The sequence below is a fragment of the Hibiscus syriacus genome, unplaced genomic scaffold, assembly GCF_006381635.1.
Source record: "Hibiscus syriacus cultivar Baekdansim isolate YM2019G1 unplaced genomic scaffold, ASM638163v2 tig00001231_pilon, whole genome shotgun sequence".
NCBI classification, from domain to species: Eukaryota; Viridiplantae; Streptophyta; class Magnoliopsida; order Malvales; family Malvaceae; genus Hibiscus; species Hibiscus syriacus.
This window is the reverse complement of record NW_024061852.1, coordinates 94,590-110,737: the sequence shown is the minus strand read 5'-3', so window position 1 is coordinate 110,737 and position 16,148 is coordinate 94,590. Positions and strand designations below refer to the sequence as shown.

General features: G+C 33.7%; 3 protein-coding genes and 1 pseudogene across 4 annotated transcripts; 2 read left to right on the top strand and 2 right to left on the bottom strand.

The window, feature by feature from the left end:
- The first annotated feature begins 1,052 nt into the window (after positions 1 to 1,052).
- Positions 1,053 to 2,506, top strand: LOC120123817. Of its 2 annotated transcripts, XR_005516221.1 has the most exons (6): positions 1,053 to 1,369; positions 1,454 to 1,550; positions 1,652 to 1,767; positions 1,848 to 1,892; positions 2,072 to 2,239; positions 2,400 to 2,506. XR_005516221.1 is itself a non-coding variant. In XM_039142643.1 (5 exons), the coding sequence occupies exons 1-5, from the start codon at positions 1,177 to 1,179 to the stop codon at positions 2,185 to 2,187; spliced, it is 567 nt and encodes a 188-aa protein (XP_038998574.1). In that variant the 5' UTR covers positions 1,053 to 1,176; the 3' UTR covers positions 2,188 to 2,505. The 2 variants fall into 2 exon arrangements, 1 of the variants encoding a protein (XP_038998574.1); XM_039142643.1 differs by having other exon boundaries at positions 2,072 to 2,505.
- A 3,894-nt stretch (positions 2,507 to 6,400) lies between these two features.
- Positions 6,401 to 7,209, top strand: LOC120123806 (auxin-responsive protein SAUR50-like). Its single transcript, XM_039142634.1, has one exon. It carries the CDS (start codon positions 6,580 to 6,582, stop codon positions 6,931 to 6,933), a length of 354 nt encoding a protein of 117 aa, XP_038998565.1. The 5' UTR covers positions 6,401 to 6,579; the 3' UTR covers positions 6,934 to 7,209.
- Positions 7,210 to 8,122: 913 nt separating this feature from the next.
- Positions 8,123 to 9,734, bottom strand: LOC120123879. Its single transcript, XM_039142683.1, has one exon. It carries the CDS (start codon positions 9,708 to 9,710, stop codon positions 8,370 to 8,372), a length of 1,341 nt encoding a protein of 446 aa, XP_038998614.1. The 5' UTR covers positions 9,711 to 9,734; the 3' UTR covers positions 8,123 to 8,369.
- Positions 9,735 to 11,653: 1,919 nt separating this feature from the next.
- Positions 11,654 to 13,949, bottom strand: LOC120123870 (annotated as a pseudogene).
- Between the last annotated feature and the right edge of the window lie 2,199 nt (positions 13,950 to 16,148).

Below are 16,148 nucleotides of genomic sequence, written 5' to 3'. Positions count from 1 at the left end.
GTTTTTTTATATTTTCAATATTTTTTTTAGTCTTAAATTAGATTATTACACCGCACCGTATATATATATATATATATATATATATATATATAACAGAAAAAATAGGGGGCAATTACAAATTATGAAATTAGTGTTTCGAAACGCTTGCTGCTTCACTCCCTCTTAGGATGGCAAACGGGCGGATCGGATGCGGATACCCCCTCCCCTATCCCCATACCCACCTAATATTTTTCAATCCACCACCCGCCCACCACCATGATGGGTACAAATTTTCAAATCCACACCCGCCACGGGTACATTTTCAAATCTATCCCCACACCCACTACCCACTAGCGACATACCCATCTAGACCCGCCTGACAGCAAACTAATGGGATGTTGGAGTTGGTTCCCAGACAGTTCGTGATGGGTAGCAGCGCATGCTTCAATTTGTCATAGGAGTAGTTCTATGAATGTTATGGAGACAGATTGTAGGGAGCATGTAGTCGCAGAGTTGGATTGTTGTTGCTTTCGATGTTAATGCTTATAATGCGCTTAATATGGTTTTGAGGGGCTAAAGAACATGGAAACTACTGCTTTTGATGTTAATGCTTATAGTACGGCTAATTTGTGTTTGGATTGACAACATGGGCTAAAAACATAGAAAATGACGTGGTTAGTAGGATTATGGGTTTAATCAAAGAACCGAATATTTCTCTAATTAAAGACCATATTAAAGACTAAATATCCTTAATATTTGGATAAATTGTATGTTATATATTATACAATATTATAATTTATAAATTAGTCTCTAAAATTACACCTAAATTCATAATGGTCCAAAATTTAATAGATATTTAACTAGGTGGGCGGATGTGGGGCGGGTGGATGCGGGGCGGGTAATGTCTCAAACCCATTACCCGCCCACAACCCACGACGGGTACCACTTTATAAATCCACACCCGCCCACTACCCGCTAAAATTATACCATCCCCACTCCAATTAAAACGGATGCGGTGCGAAATCCACAAAATTATACATGTTTGCCATTCCTACTCCCTCTCGCTGCTGCTTAAACCCTAACCCCTCAATTCTTCACTTTGTTCCCTTCATTTCCTATTTACGTTCGCTTCTTTCGCCCGTTTCCAAAAGCATTCCCTCTCGTTCACCTCTCTGCGTTACTCTCTTTTCCACTACCATGGCCAGCGGGGATTCCGACTCGCCGCTAACCTCTCCTTCTCTGGAGAAGCAGTTCGAGAAGTTCCGAGTCCAGCTAGAAGATTCTGATAGCTTACGTGAACACATACGCGCCATCGTTATGGAAATTGAGTCGGCCACTCGACTCATGCAACCTAGCCTCGTCCTCGTTCACCAATCTAAACCAATTCCCCGTAACAATCTTCTTTTTCATCTTCTTCTTTTTTATTTAAATGATTTTTTTAATATTATCTCATTTGCAATTTTATTTATAATAGAGGTTTTAGAGAAGGCAAATGCTCAGATTAATGTTCTAAAGGATCTTTACAACAAACTTGCTGAAGTTGTTAGGGAATGCCCTGGACAATATTGCAGGTGAGATTGACTTAAGCTTTTGGTGAATTTCAAGTTATATTTTATGCAGAATATTTTGTGTTATATGTGCTCTTCCCTTTTATGGTATTTGTTGTGTTTAGATATCATGGGGACTGGAGGAGTGAAACTCAAATGGTAGTTTCTTTGCTTGCCTTTATGCATTGGTTGGAAACTGGAAATCTGCTTATGCATACTGAAGCCGAGGAAACACTGGGATGTATGTTTCGACGATGAATATTTCTTGTTGTTGCGAGTATTTTTTGTCTTTTCTAATGATAAAATTGGTTGTTTTGGCAGTGAATGATTTGGATTTTGCTTTAGATCTGGAGGATTATCTTGTTGGTAAGTGTTGAAAGTTTCTTTCTTCAAAGATGTTGCTGAATTTTATCATCTAATGGATTGTAATGTTTGGTCTATACATTCTTCAAAGATGTTTGGTTTATACATTCTTCAAAGATGTTTGGTCTAATGAGAAGTGACATGATATTTACTGATCTGGGAAGGTTTTCCCCATCATGCAGGTATTTGTTTCATGTCAAATGAAATGCTAAGAACCATATCAGCAACTTGCTCTGTCTCAGGCTTTCTGAACTGGCAAATGCTCTCTTGCTGCTCTATTCTTCTTATGACCTTTTAGTCAGGTGTTTGCTGTTCGGTGAAACTGCAAATTACAGATAACTTGTTACAATGTATGTGATAATTCCTAATGAAACATTATGGAAATTGAATAACTAGTGGAATGCGCATCTCTGATGATGTTGTTGATGATTTGTTAACCTACAATTAAAGTAACTGGGAAAATGTGGGAAAAAGCCATAACACGACATCAATTGTATTTCACTTTTCCAGCCAAGATATGTGGTGAACCAAGTTACTGCTGGTGACTATGATTGCCAAGAAAGGTGTTGAGGTTCTTGACAGATCTCCATGCAGCCTTCCGGATGCTTAATCTCCGTAATGATTTCATGCGCAAGAAGTTTGATAGTAAGCTTAATCTTCTTTAGTGCTTAGAGAATCTGGTGTTTCAAGCAACCTGTTTTCATAGACCTATTTTTTTTCCTAAATGCCTTCTCGTTACTGTAGGTATGAAATATGACCTAAAAAGAGTTGAAGAGGTGTATTACGACGTTAAGATTCGAGGCTTGGCAACCACTGGCGATTCTGTAGGTGATCAAGGAATCCAAAAGATATGATAGTTTGCTAAAGTGGTATGTAGAACTATTACATCAACTCTTCATTTTCTCGACTACAATTTCTTAAGGTAGTTTGTAAGCTTCACTGCTCGGTTTAAAGCCAAATTTTGCTACCTAAACAAGGAAAGAAGGCTAAATAAAAAGTTGTACCAAAAGCATATTTGATAGTCGTAAGCCTTTTCAATTTGTTTATTCGATCTTTTGCTCAAGATAGTGCTTTTCTGCTATTTCATCATAAATTGTTGCTTCTTTACTGCATTTTTGGGTCAGTCTCTATGGCTTAGCTTGCAAAATGCAATTTGTGATACCCTTGTCTTTCATTGTTAAGCTTGGTATTCCACATATATATTATTTGTTCCCCAGTCACATGAATTCATGATAATAACGCTCTCAACTTATTTTACCTTGTTTATAAGCTATATAAGTGGAAATTTACATATGTTCGTATTCACTTTTGTTTTCTGGATCAACATATTCACATTGATATGAACTAAAGTTGTTCTTCTTAGAGGTCTTAGATTCTAGCAGTTATGTTTGTAGGATGTGTATACATTGTTAATAGATTAAGAAAGTTTTAAACATATACTACATTGTAATCACCCAGACTATAAAAAAAATCAACCTATGTTGGCTTCTATTTACTTGATTTAATTGTATAGGAAAATATACAAAAACCAAACTAAAAAAGAAAATGTGTTATAAGGTTATTTTAGCAATTTGATTTCTATTTTAATAATATTATATTCCTTATTCACTCCTGTTTTCACTCTGTCTATATTTAGATATTTCTAATCTGTCATTATTTTGTTTTAAATGGTTTATTTTATTTACCGTTAGTTCTTCCTATTTTAAATATGTATTATAAAAATTTAATTTTTTTCAGTTATGTAGTCAGTGTACGAAGGACTAGTTAATATAGTGCATCATTTTGTTAAGGTGGTTTGGTATTTTCCTTTTAAAAGGCTCTTGCATGCGTTTGGTTTCGTAAACTTATATAGCTTCAGATAATATCCGACGTTAATGTAAGATTATCAATAGTAAAAATTATTTGGGAATATAATGGACGATATTATTATCTCTCGTTTCTTAAGTAACGTAATATTACAGGTAATTTTATCCCAAAAGTTTATTATTTTCTCAATTTAATCTATCTAGATTAGACATGTTTAACTCAATTCGTTGAATTCATCCAAGTTTGAATTAAATCTAAATAAAATTTAAAATGTATTTTAAATTTTATAATAAAATATAAAAATTAATATAAATATAGATTTTATTAATTCTATAGTTTATTGTACTACACATCTCTAGACAATGAGTCTCATTTTAAGTTAATCTTTTAAATTTTAAATTTTATTTTCAAATTATTTATAATTTATAATTTTATTCTCAAATTATTACTCATTCTAAATGTCTATGAACTATTGAACATTCCAATTTTATTTTAAATTACGACTCCTTTTGAATTTATCTCTAAATTTTGAACTTCGTCAATAGACTATTTATATGTGCTAATCACATTCGTCGTCAATAAAATTGTTATAAAACATGTTAACTCTCATATAAACACTAAAGGTAAACAATACTAATGATCCCTTACATTTTTTGTTTATTCAATTTTGGTCACCCATTTTCAAAAAGTATGGTTTCTGGCCTCTTATGTTATTAGTTCACTACAATTTGATCTAATCAATAAGAACATTCTAAAAAGTCAGATAAACTCAATCTAATGCTCAGTTGTCATATAGAAGCAGAAGGGGAGGATGAGGAATTTATTTATTTATAATGTAAAAATAAAAATTAATATTTAAATAATTTAAATTTATATCTTAAATAAATATTATTTAAATTTTAAAATAATCAAATATTAAATATACTTGAAAAATATTAATATTCTCAAATGAATGGAAAAGTATTTATAACTTGACATCCAATTTTAATTGTACTTTAAGTTGAATTTTAATTTGGTTGGAAATATAACAATTCCATAATTTTATTTAGTAGGGTCTTTTATAAGGACCCCTGTTTAGTTCTCTTTTTACAGTTCTATTTATTTCGAGATGATGATACAGTTCAACTTAAATATTAATTTTAACAAACTATCAATTTAACTCAGTGGTTGAATTCCATTTGTTTTAAGGTGATGATAAATGTTACTATAAAAAATAAATTCTTTAATTTTATATCACCAATAGAAGATTACTATAAGAAAAGAGAAAATAATATGAAAAATAAAAAACATTACGTAAAAAACTTCTGTAATACTTCTATTAGTGTGCGATTTGGATATATAACAATTCTGCTATACAATTTAATTTAATAATTCAAGACTAATTTAAAGCCATTTATGTTAGTTAATTTAATAATTCAAGACTAATTTAAAGCACTTTCAACCTTAATATATCATATTCAACTTAAAAATTTATATAAATTTATAATATTTTTTGTTATAACCAAAAATATTACATTATTATAGTTTTAAAATTTACAAGTGAAACATTATACAAATTTATAACCTTTTCAATTATAACCAAAAATGTTATGGAAAAGTCTCGTTCAATTCAACCTAAAAAGTTATATAGATTTATAGCATTTTCGATTGCAACAAAAATATTATGAAGAATATAACATTTTCAATTTAACTTTCAATAGTAAATTATCCAACTGAAAAAATCACGCTCTTAATAATATTTTTGATTGATTTATGTCTTAATAATATTTTTGATTGATTTATGTCGTTTTTCAATCTTACATTAACAAGTTGAGGGATAATTAACATTGGGAAGCATGGGAAGGGATTAATGGGAAACATGGGAGAAGCCATGGAAGTTAGTTGAAGAGGAATTTAAAAATGGCTTACCATATAAATAATAATATAGTAAAAGAGATGGCAAAGGGAGGCTGACCAGGCCAGCTAAGAAAACCAGAAGAATGCAGGAGCAGAGGCCTGAAAAGGAACTGAGGAGAAGAGAAGTCCAATCAAATCATTGGATTATTCATACAAGTGTGACCCACATACCTGTTTAAGTCCAATCAAACTAGCTGTTTACCTATGGAACTTATATGTATATTACCAAAAAAAAACCCATTAGATGCATGCACAGACACACAAGGGTGCAGGGCTACGGAAATGCTTATCCCTAATCAAGCTGCAGAACGTAATAACCTAGAAGAGAGTAGAATACTTCATCTTTTATATTTCCTATATTACAACATAGGCTATCGTTAGTTATGATTATAAGAATAAATGAAAAGCTCCTTTTCAGATTTTTTTTCAGTTTTTTTTTCTTGAGGTGGTTACAAGGATAATATATATACATAATCTTTCTTAATTATCAATAATGCGTACACACCTGTGACCGCAGCTACCAATACTAACAGTTGCATAAACATCAACAAACTGAAAGTGTGGGAATCGCACTTTGCCCAAGAAACTCATCCCATCCCTCTTTTATATCTTATCTTTTTCCCACTCTCAACTTGCTCTCTCTCAGTTCACGTCTGACGTTAGAAGCAATAATTTCGTACAGCCTTTTCATATCATGAGATGCATGTTCGTAAAGTTTCGTATCAAGACACCAACTGCTATAAAAAGGAAGGATATACCATCTGAAAATTCATACATTTGAGCTATTAAAGAAATATCGTTACTAAAACTATCACTAATACATAAAAACCTACCAATCCTCTTAGGCCTTAGCTACCATCATATCAACCATTTAATGACCTGTCTCTATCTCTATTTCTTTCAGTTCCACCACCCAAATCTTCATTTCAGATTATATGCAAGTTCTTTTTCCTCCCATCTACTGTCTATGTTGGCATATTACTAGAAAATGAAGGGGAAATTTGTAAAGGCATGCATTACCAAATGGAGGAGGATGGGGAGTAAAGTCATACCTTGTAGCAGTTGTGAATTCTGTTCTGAGTGGGCAAAGTGGCCTAGTTCAATGCATGAAGAGGGCTCAATCCCAAGAGATGTACCGAAAGGTCACTTAGTAGTATATGTTGGTGAAAACCATAAGAGGTTTGTGATTAAACTCAGCATGCTCAAGCACCCACTGTTCAAAGCATTGCTAGATCGAGCTCAGGAAGAATATGATTTTACCACCGACTCCAAACTCTGCATTCCTTGTGATGAAAGCCACTTCCTCGATGTTGATCGCTGTGCTAGCTCTCCTCAAGATTGATTACTCTCCCGGAATCTAAAGGAATTTATGCTAGAAACTTGATTGATTCACAAGGTTAGGTTTCGAGTCTAGTAATGATAATATAGAGTATATTGAGTGGAATTTTGTAACATAAATTCTGTAGCCTATAAATATAACTTCATTGGAAAATATTGTCTTCCAGTTTGCACTATTGTAAGATCTGTTTCTAAGGGCCTCAGCCGCTAAGCCATGTGAAAGCTCTCGTGCCAAAATAGAACCCAGTTAAACACACAGTACGACGCCAGATCAACACTGAACAAGAAGCCAGACCAGATCCTACCAGCTCTAGCCTTCGCCTTACATTGAAATTTAAAACAATAATATCAGCAAATTAACGTATAAAACATATGTTACTCGGATTCGAGTGTAAGCATCATATATAAATGTCCAGTTAAACACACAGTACGACGCCAGATCAACACTGAACAAGAAGCCAGACCAGATCCTACCAGCTCTAGCCTTCGCCTTACATTGAAATTTAAAACAATAATATCAGCAAATTAACGTATAAAACATATGTTACTCGGATTCGAGTGTAAGCATCATATATAAATGTCCAACAGATGTATCATCTAATATTTGCTAACGTATCACATCCCAATAAATATGCCCATTACTGCATAAAGCACAAACATCGCATGCCCCTACCAGTTGCCACTCAATTTCCCCAACTACTTTTCTTCACTCCAATAAAATGGAAAAACTCACAGCTAAAGTAAATTTATACGAAATTTATGCAAGCCCTTTTGCGCTCTTTCATGATTAAACTCATATTTTCTTCTCTTCATCAACTAACTTAACATTCATTGCATCTCTCATAAATAACCTTTGGTCAGTCTAATGATGGTTTCATTCCTAAAGCTCGTCAAGTTAACCATCTAAGACATCAGTAAGCACACTAAGAACAGTATCCAGCATTCAAAACTTAAAAGCCTTTACATTTTTTCCCATTTGATAATTTAATGGACAGCAATGGAATACATGGCAGTCAACATCTCAAACAAATTTCTCCGCGGGTAAGAACAAGAAAAGCCTACCAGTGCAAATACAGAAATTTATATAATCACACACCCACAAAGAGTAAAGGAAAAAGACAACACAACAAAAACATAGCAGTACAAGTATAACAGCATCAACACTACATGAAGCATCAGATAGATAACAGAATATACACATAGAAGCTTTGTTGTGGAACAATTACTCGAGTATTATATCGTTTTCCCTCATGATAAAAGTACATGATATGCATTGACAGGTTTTTAGACAAAAATCTGGCAGTATTGCATCACTAGCACTGCAAAACTAGGAAGACTCAAAGCCTTTGAAAAGGTCACTATCTTGAGCTATCATCAGTATCACAACAACAAAAATCTAGCAGCAAAAGCAACTTTCACCATTTTTTTCTCTATTGAGTTTCATCGATGTCCATCAACCAAAGCCTCCAACTCTCTCCTCCCGTACCTCCTACCCTCTGCATTAGCTTCCCTATACTTTACCACAAAGTAAAATATCAACCAAGCCACCATGAAATACACCTCCAGAGCTGCCTGGATAACCGTGGCAAAAACCTCTCCACCCATACGAGTCAATACCAATCTTGCTAACGATCCACTTAAAATAGATTCATAACACTTTATCTGTATCCCTTGGTTCAGATGTGTTGACATCAAATAACAACCTTCTTTAATAATTTCTCTCCCGCTTCTCCTTGAATCCACAATGGCAATCCAAGCAGCTAATGAGAATGCAAATGAAACTAAAGTATCCACAAGAAACCACGTAAACAAAAACCCTGAAATCTCCTTCTCATAACCCCTAATCCATGGTGACATAACTGAGAAAGGCATCAACTTTAACCTAATAAAAAGCTTAAAGAACGAGTAATGATCCTCAATTTCTCCGAAATACCATAATCCAATAAGCTGAGTCACAGCGTCTCTTACCGCCCATTTTATCAAAACGAACCCAGTGAGTCTTTTCAAACCCATTTTAGACCCATTCCAAAAAGCCCCAAAAAAGGAAACGAATCTTCCTATCAGGTCATTAACAATTGTGATGAAAAGAACACCAAAAACCAAAGAATAAATAACCGTAAACCCTAGAATTACCCATCCATACGCCGCCGAAAGAAAGCTAACAACAAAGAACAGCGCAGCTGCGTCATGGCGCCCTAATTCAAATCCTTTATAAACGAACTGAAAATCCACAATTCTTTCTTCTTGATGCTCCCCTTCATTGTTTTCGTAGTCAAATGAAATCGTCTTAAATTTGACTCCGTACCGAACAATTTTCGGCAGCAGAATTCCGTTATCTGCAACAAAATTCGAAAACCCTAATTTAGTATCGAAATTTGAAAGGATCACCGGCGTGCCATTGAGGGGGCGATTAGAGAAAGAACTGAACGGGGAGCGGTGGCGGAGCTCATCTTCAGAAGATAAGAAATCGTCGTCAAGAGTGCCGAGGCGCGTGAGGTGGAGGAAAGAACGGCGTGTGTGGCGACGGGTAGACTTGAAACGAGCGTTCGGGCGGGAAGGGTGGAGGTCGAGGCGGGTAAGGAGGGATTTGAAAGAAGGATCGTGGTCAATAAAGGAATTGAGGACAAAGGAGCCGGATTCAACTAAAGAACGGAAGGAGAGTAGGAGCAGAGAAAGGAAGATGAACATGAAAGGGTGAGCGGTGAAATGCACGGCGGTCCTTTTAAGGATCTCGGATGTGGACCGCAGCTGGCCGAATCGGTGGTGGTGGTGGTCGGTCATTGCTGTTTTCTCTTTGACGTTCAGATTTCTTTTTTATTTTAAGAGAATTTGCTTTCGCTGCTTCAAATTATAATAAGGCCGATATTTAGTTTGGGCCCAAATTTGGGCCATGTGGATTAGACAAAAGTAAATGGAATCAATGCTGGAAGTAGGAAAATAATTTAGATTTTAGGATAAATTCTCATATCATTTAATTATATATTTGATAATAAATATGTTATTTTTAAATATATAAAAATATATATATATATATATATTTAAATTAAAATATTATTATAAAAAAATAAAATTAAAACATGTGTCAAACGTGGTTGGTATAATACTAATCTTAGTCCTCAAAATTTATATATTTTATCAATTTAGGGGTTGTTTGTTTGCCTCTTAATGGAATCATTAAGCGTTGAATGATGAACCGTTCAGCATTCAGCGCGATTATTTCGCACCTCTGAATGATTCAGTGCTGACTGATTCAGCAAAACTGTGTTAAATGATTCAACACATAAGTACATTCTGAATGATTCAGAGCCATTATCAAACAACATGTCACATTCAGAGTTAATTCATTCAGAGCCTCACATTCAGAGTTAATTCATTCAGAGCCTCTGAATCATTCAGCATTTGAATCATTCATCGCTTAATCATTCTGAAGTAAACAAATAGCCCCTTAGTCCTAATTTGAAATAATTTACTAAATTTAATCCTTCTTATTTAAAATTTTCATCTTTCTTTTATGATACTTCAAACCAAGTGGACTTGTGACTTGTCGGAATAAAGTAGCATTTGAATAAATGTACTCTACTATAAAGTAATAACAATTTACTATTAAATTGTTATTATATCAAGAAAGTAATATAATATTTTTGAGAAAAAAGAAAAATTAAGGAAAATAATAAAAACTAAACTGGTGAAATTTTGAAAAAAATGAAAGGTTAAATTTACTAATTGATTCGAACTAGAAGTAAATTAATAGAATTTATAAGTTTTGGTGATCAAAATTATTATATCAAGTCACATCACTTCCATCAATATTTAACCATCATTGAATTGTTTACAATAATGTTTTAATTGACTAAATTGTTCTGTAAGAAAATAAAATGTTTTTTACACATGATCGATAATAGGGATGCTTATTCAGCGTGTCAATCACAAGTTGAACAGTGTTTGACTCGACTCGAAAACTATTTAACTCATGTTAAATTTTACACTCGATAAGCTTGATAAATTTTTGTTGGATTCATGCTCGTTAAGCTCGTCAGAATTTATGCCTTATTTTTTAAAATATATGTAAAATCCAAAAATACTATATAGAGCTTAGTATAAAAACATAAATTTTAAAAATAAATAATAAAAATGATCAAAATAGTATGTGAAGTAATTCCAAAGTCTAAATTCCAAAGTAATAATCTACAAATATATCAAACTAACATATTACGATCAAAGTAACAATCCACAAATAAATCAAACTAACATATTACAAAAAAAATAACAATACATAATCAATCCTTAAATAAGGCAAACAATATCCTAAAAAATTGTAAAAAAATTAACGAGTTGTTCGATAAGTCCTATTAGATCTTCTACGGAAGATGCTCTCAACCTGATGTTGGGGACAGCTTACTATCTTACCTCCCCTTACCCCATTACATATGGGAACAAGGACACCCACTCATATGTCAATCTTTCCTCTCTTGTTTATATTTTGTTATGTTTTTTTATATATAGAATAGTCCACTCACTAATACGTGCAAAGCATGCATATTAGAAAAGAAAAATGTGAGTACATAAAAGGAATAATACTTCATTTCAAGCAAACAGTTGAAAACCCCATCATCTTTAAGTAGAACCAAACATGCTTTTGGTTTTATTACTCGAAGCATTTCTCAACACACCAAGGATTGAAACCGAAGGATGAAAAAACCAAAGAAAATTATTGGATGACAAATTCCCAAAGATTGAAACCAAAGGAACCTAGCATATTGGCAGAGGGGTGCCGTTCCATTCCTTAAGACATTCCAGCATTGGATCAATGATCTTCCATTGGCACATGGCAGTGAACACCTTGTCAAACTCCTCCCCAGCTGACTTGACCTTTTCTCCGGTTAGCAGCCCAGTTCCGAGCTCCTCCCTCACGAATTTGTACAACGGATACGATCTGCAATCCTTGATCTTGTTAGGAGTTGCTGCATTTCCATTCTCAACTGACACCCTTGCACTCTCAACATCCTTTGGCAAAACAGCCTTCAATTCGTCTTCGAAAGCTGCAATCTTTTGGAAGATCGAAGTACTTGTATTCTTCTCATTTTCAGCGTTTGTCAATGCATGCTCAACAAGAACTTGCCTCAGCTTTTGCATCAATGGATAGGTAGCATTGCAAGGGTCATCGGCATAGGCAAACACATATTCACCTTCCACGGCTTTGAGTAAATCCTTTTCGCAGAATCTTGAAGGGTGAAGTTCACCATTGACACCACTAGTGAGCGTTTTCTTAACTATCTGGCTCACGGTGTTCTTCACTGTGTTCCTCAAATTCTCTTCTAAATGCCTCAAATCAATAGCTTGGCAAAGTGCCACCAAGAATGTGGATGACATTAGCTTCAAGATATCGACAGCTTCGGCAGTTTTTCTTGAAGAGATTAATCCCAGGGAGTTCACATCTTGGTTGTGTTGCTTTGCACTTTAAACATGGTTGGTGACTGGATTAGCTAAGTATTGGAGCTCCGAACAATAGGAAGCCATTGCAATTTCAGCACCCTTGAAACCATAATCCAGACTTAGGTTCCTACCACCAGAGAGGTTTGATGGGAGACCATTGTTGTAGAAATCATTAACAAGTTCAGAGAATTGGGCAAACATAAGTTTTCCGATAGCTGCAATAGCCAAACGAGCATTGTCCATTGAGACACCAATTGGGGTACCCTGGAAGTTGCCACCATGTAATGCCTTGTTCCTTGACACATCAATCAAAGGGTTATCATTGACGGAGTTGATCTCTCTTTCGATTGATTTGGTTGCAAATCTGATCACTTCAATCTGTGGACCAAGCCACTGTGGAGATGTCCTCAAAGCATATCGATCTTGTTTTGGTTTCTGCAAAGGGTCCATTTCATGCAACTTCATAGCCGCTTTAACATAAGAGCTTCCCTCAAGAATGTGTTCCATTATAGCAGCGGCTTCTATTTGTCCTGGATGGTGCTTCAATTTATGTGTCAGGTGGTCGATGAACTCTGGTTTACCATTCATGACTTCAGCAAAAATTGCAGATAAAATTTCTGACAGAACAGCCAATATGTTTGCCTCAAACAGAACCATGGAAGCCAAGCCTGAACCAACTGCAGTGCCATTGACTAGAGCAAGGCCTTCTTTAGGCTGCAACACAAAGAAGCCGGAATTGATGCTGGCTAGACGCAAGGCTTCGTGGGCATCAAGGGGTTCCCCATGGGGTCCAACTGCTTTGGAATTAGGCCTGCCAGTGAGCAATCCAGCAATGTAGGAAAGAGGGACAAGATCACCAGATGCAGTAATAGTTCCACGAAGTGGCAAACACGGGGTGATGTTGTGGTTGAGAAGCTTGGTGTTTGCCTCCAGAATTTTGAACCTTATCCCAGAGTATCCCTGGAGTAGGGTGTTGATCCTGACAAGCATAGCTGCCCGAGTTGCTGAGTGGGGAAGTGTGTGGCATGACTCGCTTCCATTGCCAAAGATCCCAGCATTTAAGAACCTGAACCAACAAACACATTCAATCTATACTGAATAAATAATGTTCATTTTCTTTTCTGATGGAATATAATATTTACATGCATAAATAAAGTCTTACCTAATTAGTTCTTCGATGAGAAGTAGCACCAAAACCAGTAGTAACACCATAGCTGTCAGTGCCTTTGTTCAAGCCATCAAGTACCCAATCAGCGCTGGCCTTAACACCAGCCCTTGCATCCTCTGAAAGCTCAACCTTGACACCCAAGTCACGTGTAGCTATGGCTGCAACTTGAGAAATCGTCAAGGTCTCACCCCCGAGCTTCACCAACGGCCTCCTATACTCAGCAACCATACGTTTCACTTCATCCAAATGGCTCCCCTTGAGTGACTCGGCTGCAACACCCCAGTTCAAAGGGTCCACCACGGCACCACCCTTGGCAGTACTAATCATGCAAAAACTCTCCAAAGAGCTGCTTTGGCGATCCTTGTGAGTGATTGTCTCCATGTTAAAAGTTGCAGAAATGATGGAAACGAAAGAAGTGGAACTTGCTAATCAGAATGTGAGGTGTTTTGGTTTTGGCCAGTTGAGAGAGAAATGTGAGGGAAACGAATCAGTTCCGTTGAATGGAGTTTGATTCTTTTGGTTTCTTCCCTGAAGAGAGAACGGAAAAGAAAGGTCGTTTAAATAGAGATTAGCTGCTAAGCTAACAACAATCAACCACTAATTATTTTTATCGTTTGATGCTAATGAATGGCCAGTCCAATGATTATTTTATCCACTCAGTGTTTTGTTGACAATGAAATGAAGGTCTGTCCATTCATTAGATTCTTGGAATTCGATTCATCAAACACCATCATGGATGGCATCACCAATTAAATAATGATGTGTTTAATCTTAATCTTTATCTTATTTTATTGTAGATAATAATATCTTAGTCTTATTCGAAACGTGTGTTATTATTAGATTTAATAATAATTAGGAGATATGAAATCATTAAGATTATTGGTAAAAGCGAATATATATTTTTTTAGAAGTTTAAGGTTCGAATAATTATGTCTGTAAGGTATGTGCGTTGTCAATTGGTTAAGAAAGTTTTGAACAGATATTTACAAATATCATCGTAAAATACATAATTTGACATTTTCCTATAATATTAAAACTAGTCACTTTAGATCATATAAGAATTATAAATAGAAAATGTGTTTCATAATTTGTTGACAACCAAAAGTGAAGACAAAGAACATGCCTCAAAGGCAAAAAAAAAAAACGTGTGATTAAGGCGAAATCATTCTTATTAAAAAATAAAAAAAAAAACAAATAGAGAAAAAATCGATAATCAATAACCGATATCAAAATTAGTGTCACGACTAAATAAAATTAAAGAAGAAACAATTGATCTGACCTATATGGAAAATGATACAAACTTTAAAGGGAAAAAAAAGGAGTAGGGAGCTTTCTTTTATTATTCAATTGGCTTTTTAATCCTGTAATAAAAAAGTATTGCAATATTATACAAATTTAACGATTATTTATTTTACTAAATGTACATAATCTTAAGTTTTTATTTAATAGTATTAAATAATTCGGACAGTTTATTTTTTTCTTTTTTATTTCATAAGTGATGATATCAATCTTTATTTTTTTCTTATATTATATATTTTATTTTATTTTTAAATTTTTAATAACTTGGTTTTTATGACACATTTTCTTCTACCTTTGGCACGTTTTGGGTCAGTCGTAACCTGTTTTCACCCGGACACAAAATTTTTCTTGGCAGAAATGTATGTGAATAAATAAATAGACTTTTTAAGAAAATGTTTGGAGTCGCCATCGGCCTTTTTGGGTTAGGTAGGTCGAATACCTCAAAAGCTTTTAAAATAGTTTTTAAGAAAACACCATTTTAAAAGATAAACCAGTCTGCGTATAACCAAAAATTCATTCTTTTTAATAATAAAAAGAGATTTGTGGTCGGTTACGTTTGGGGAAGGATTAGCACTCACACAACGCCTAAAATTGGTACCCGTCTATTATAAATTATATCTATTTGTGGAAATATAAGAATTCAAATATAAATTTAATTTATGATCCTATTATTTCAAATTTAACCAGATAATTCTAAAGTAAATATATATTTTTTAGGGTTTTATAAGTAGGGTATTTATTTATTTATTTAAAAATATCAAAAAAGGACATCTAGTTACTTTAAGAAAACCTCTTTCTTAATATTAAAAAATAAATATTAATAAAAATATGATAATTTTTCCTAAGAAAATCATATTAAAATAATTCAAATAAAACTAAAGTAAATATATATGTTTTATGGTTTTTATAAGCATGATATTTATTTATTTTTAAGATACCAGAATAGGACATCTAGTTATATTAAGATCACCCTTTCTTAATATTTAAAAATAAATAAATATTATTATTTAATTAATTTGTGAAATTAATCAAATAATACTTACAAATATATATATATATATATATATATATATATATTAATGTGACTAAAGTTAATAATTAAAGTACTAAATTAAAAATATTGAAAAATAAAGACAATAATAAAATAAAATTATAATTAAACAGTGACCAATAAAAGAAATTAAAAATTATAGTATTAAAATGAAAAATATCAAAATTAAAGATACTAATTTGAAATATCATGTAATATAGACATTAAGAGTGTAATTTAGCCTTAATAAATTATTCGGGATTAAAATAATAATTATCAAAACCTAAGG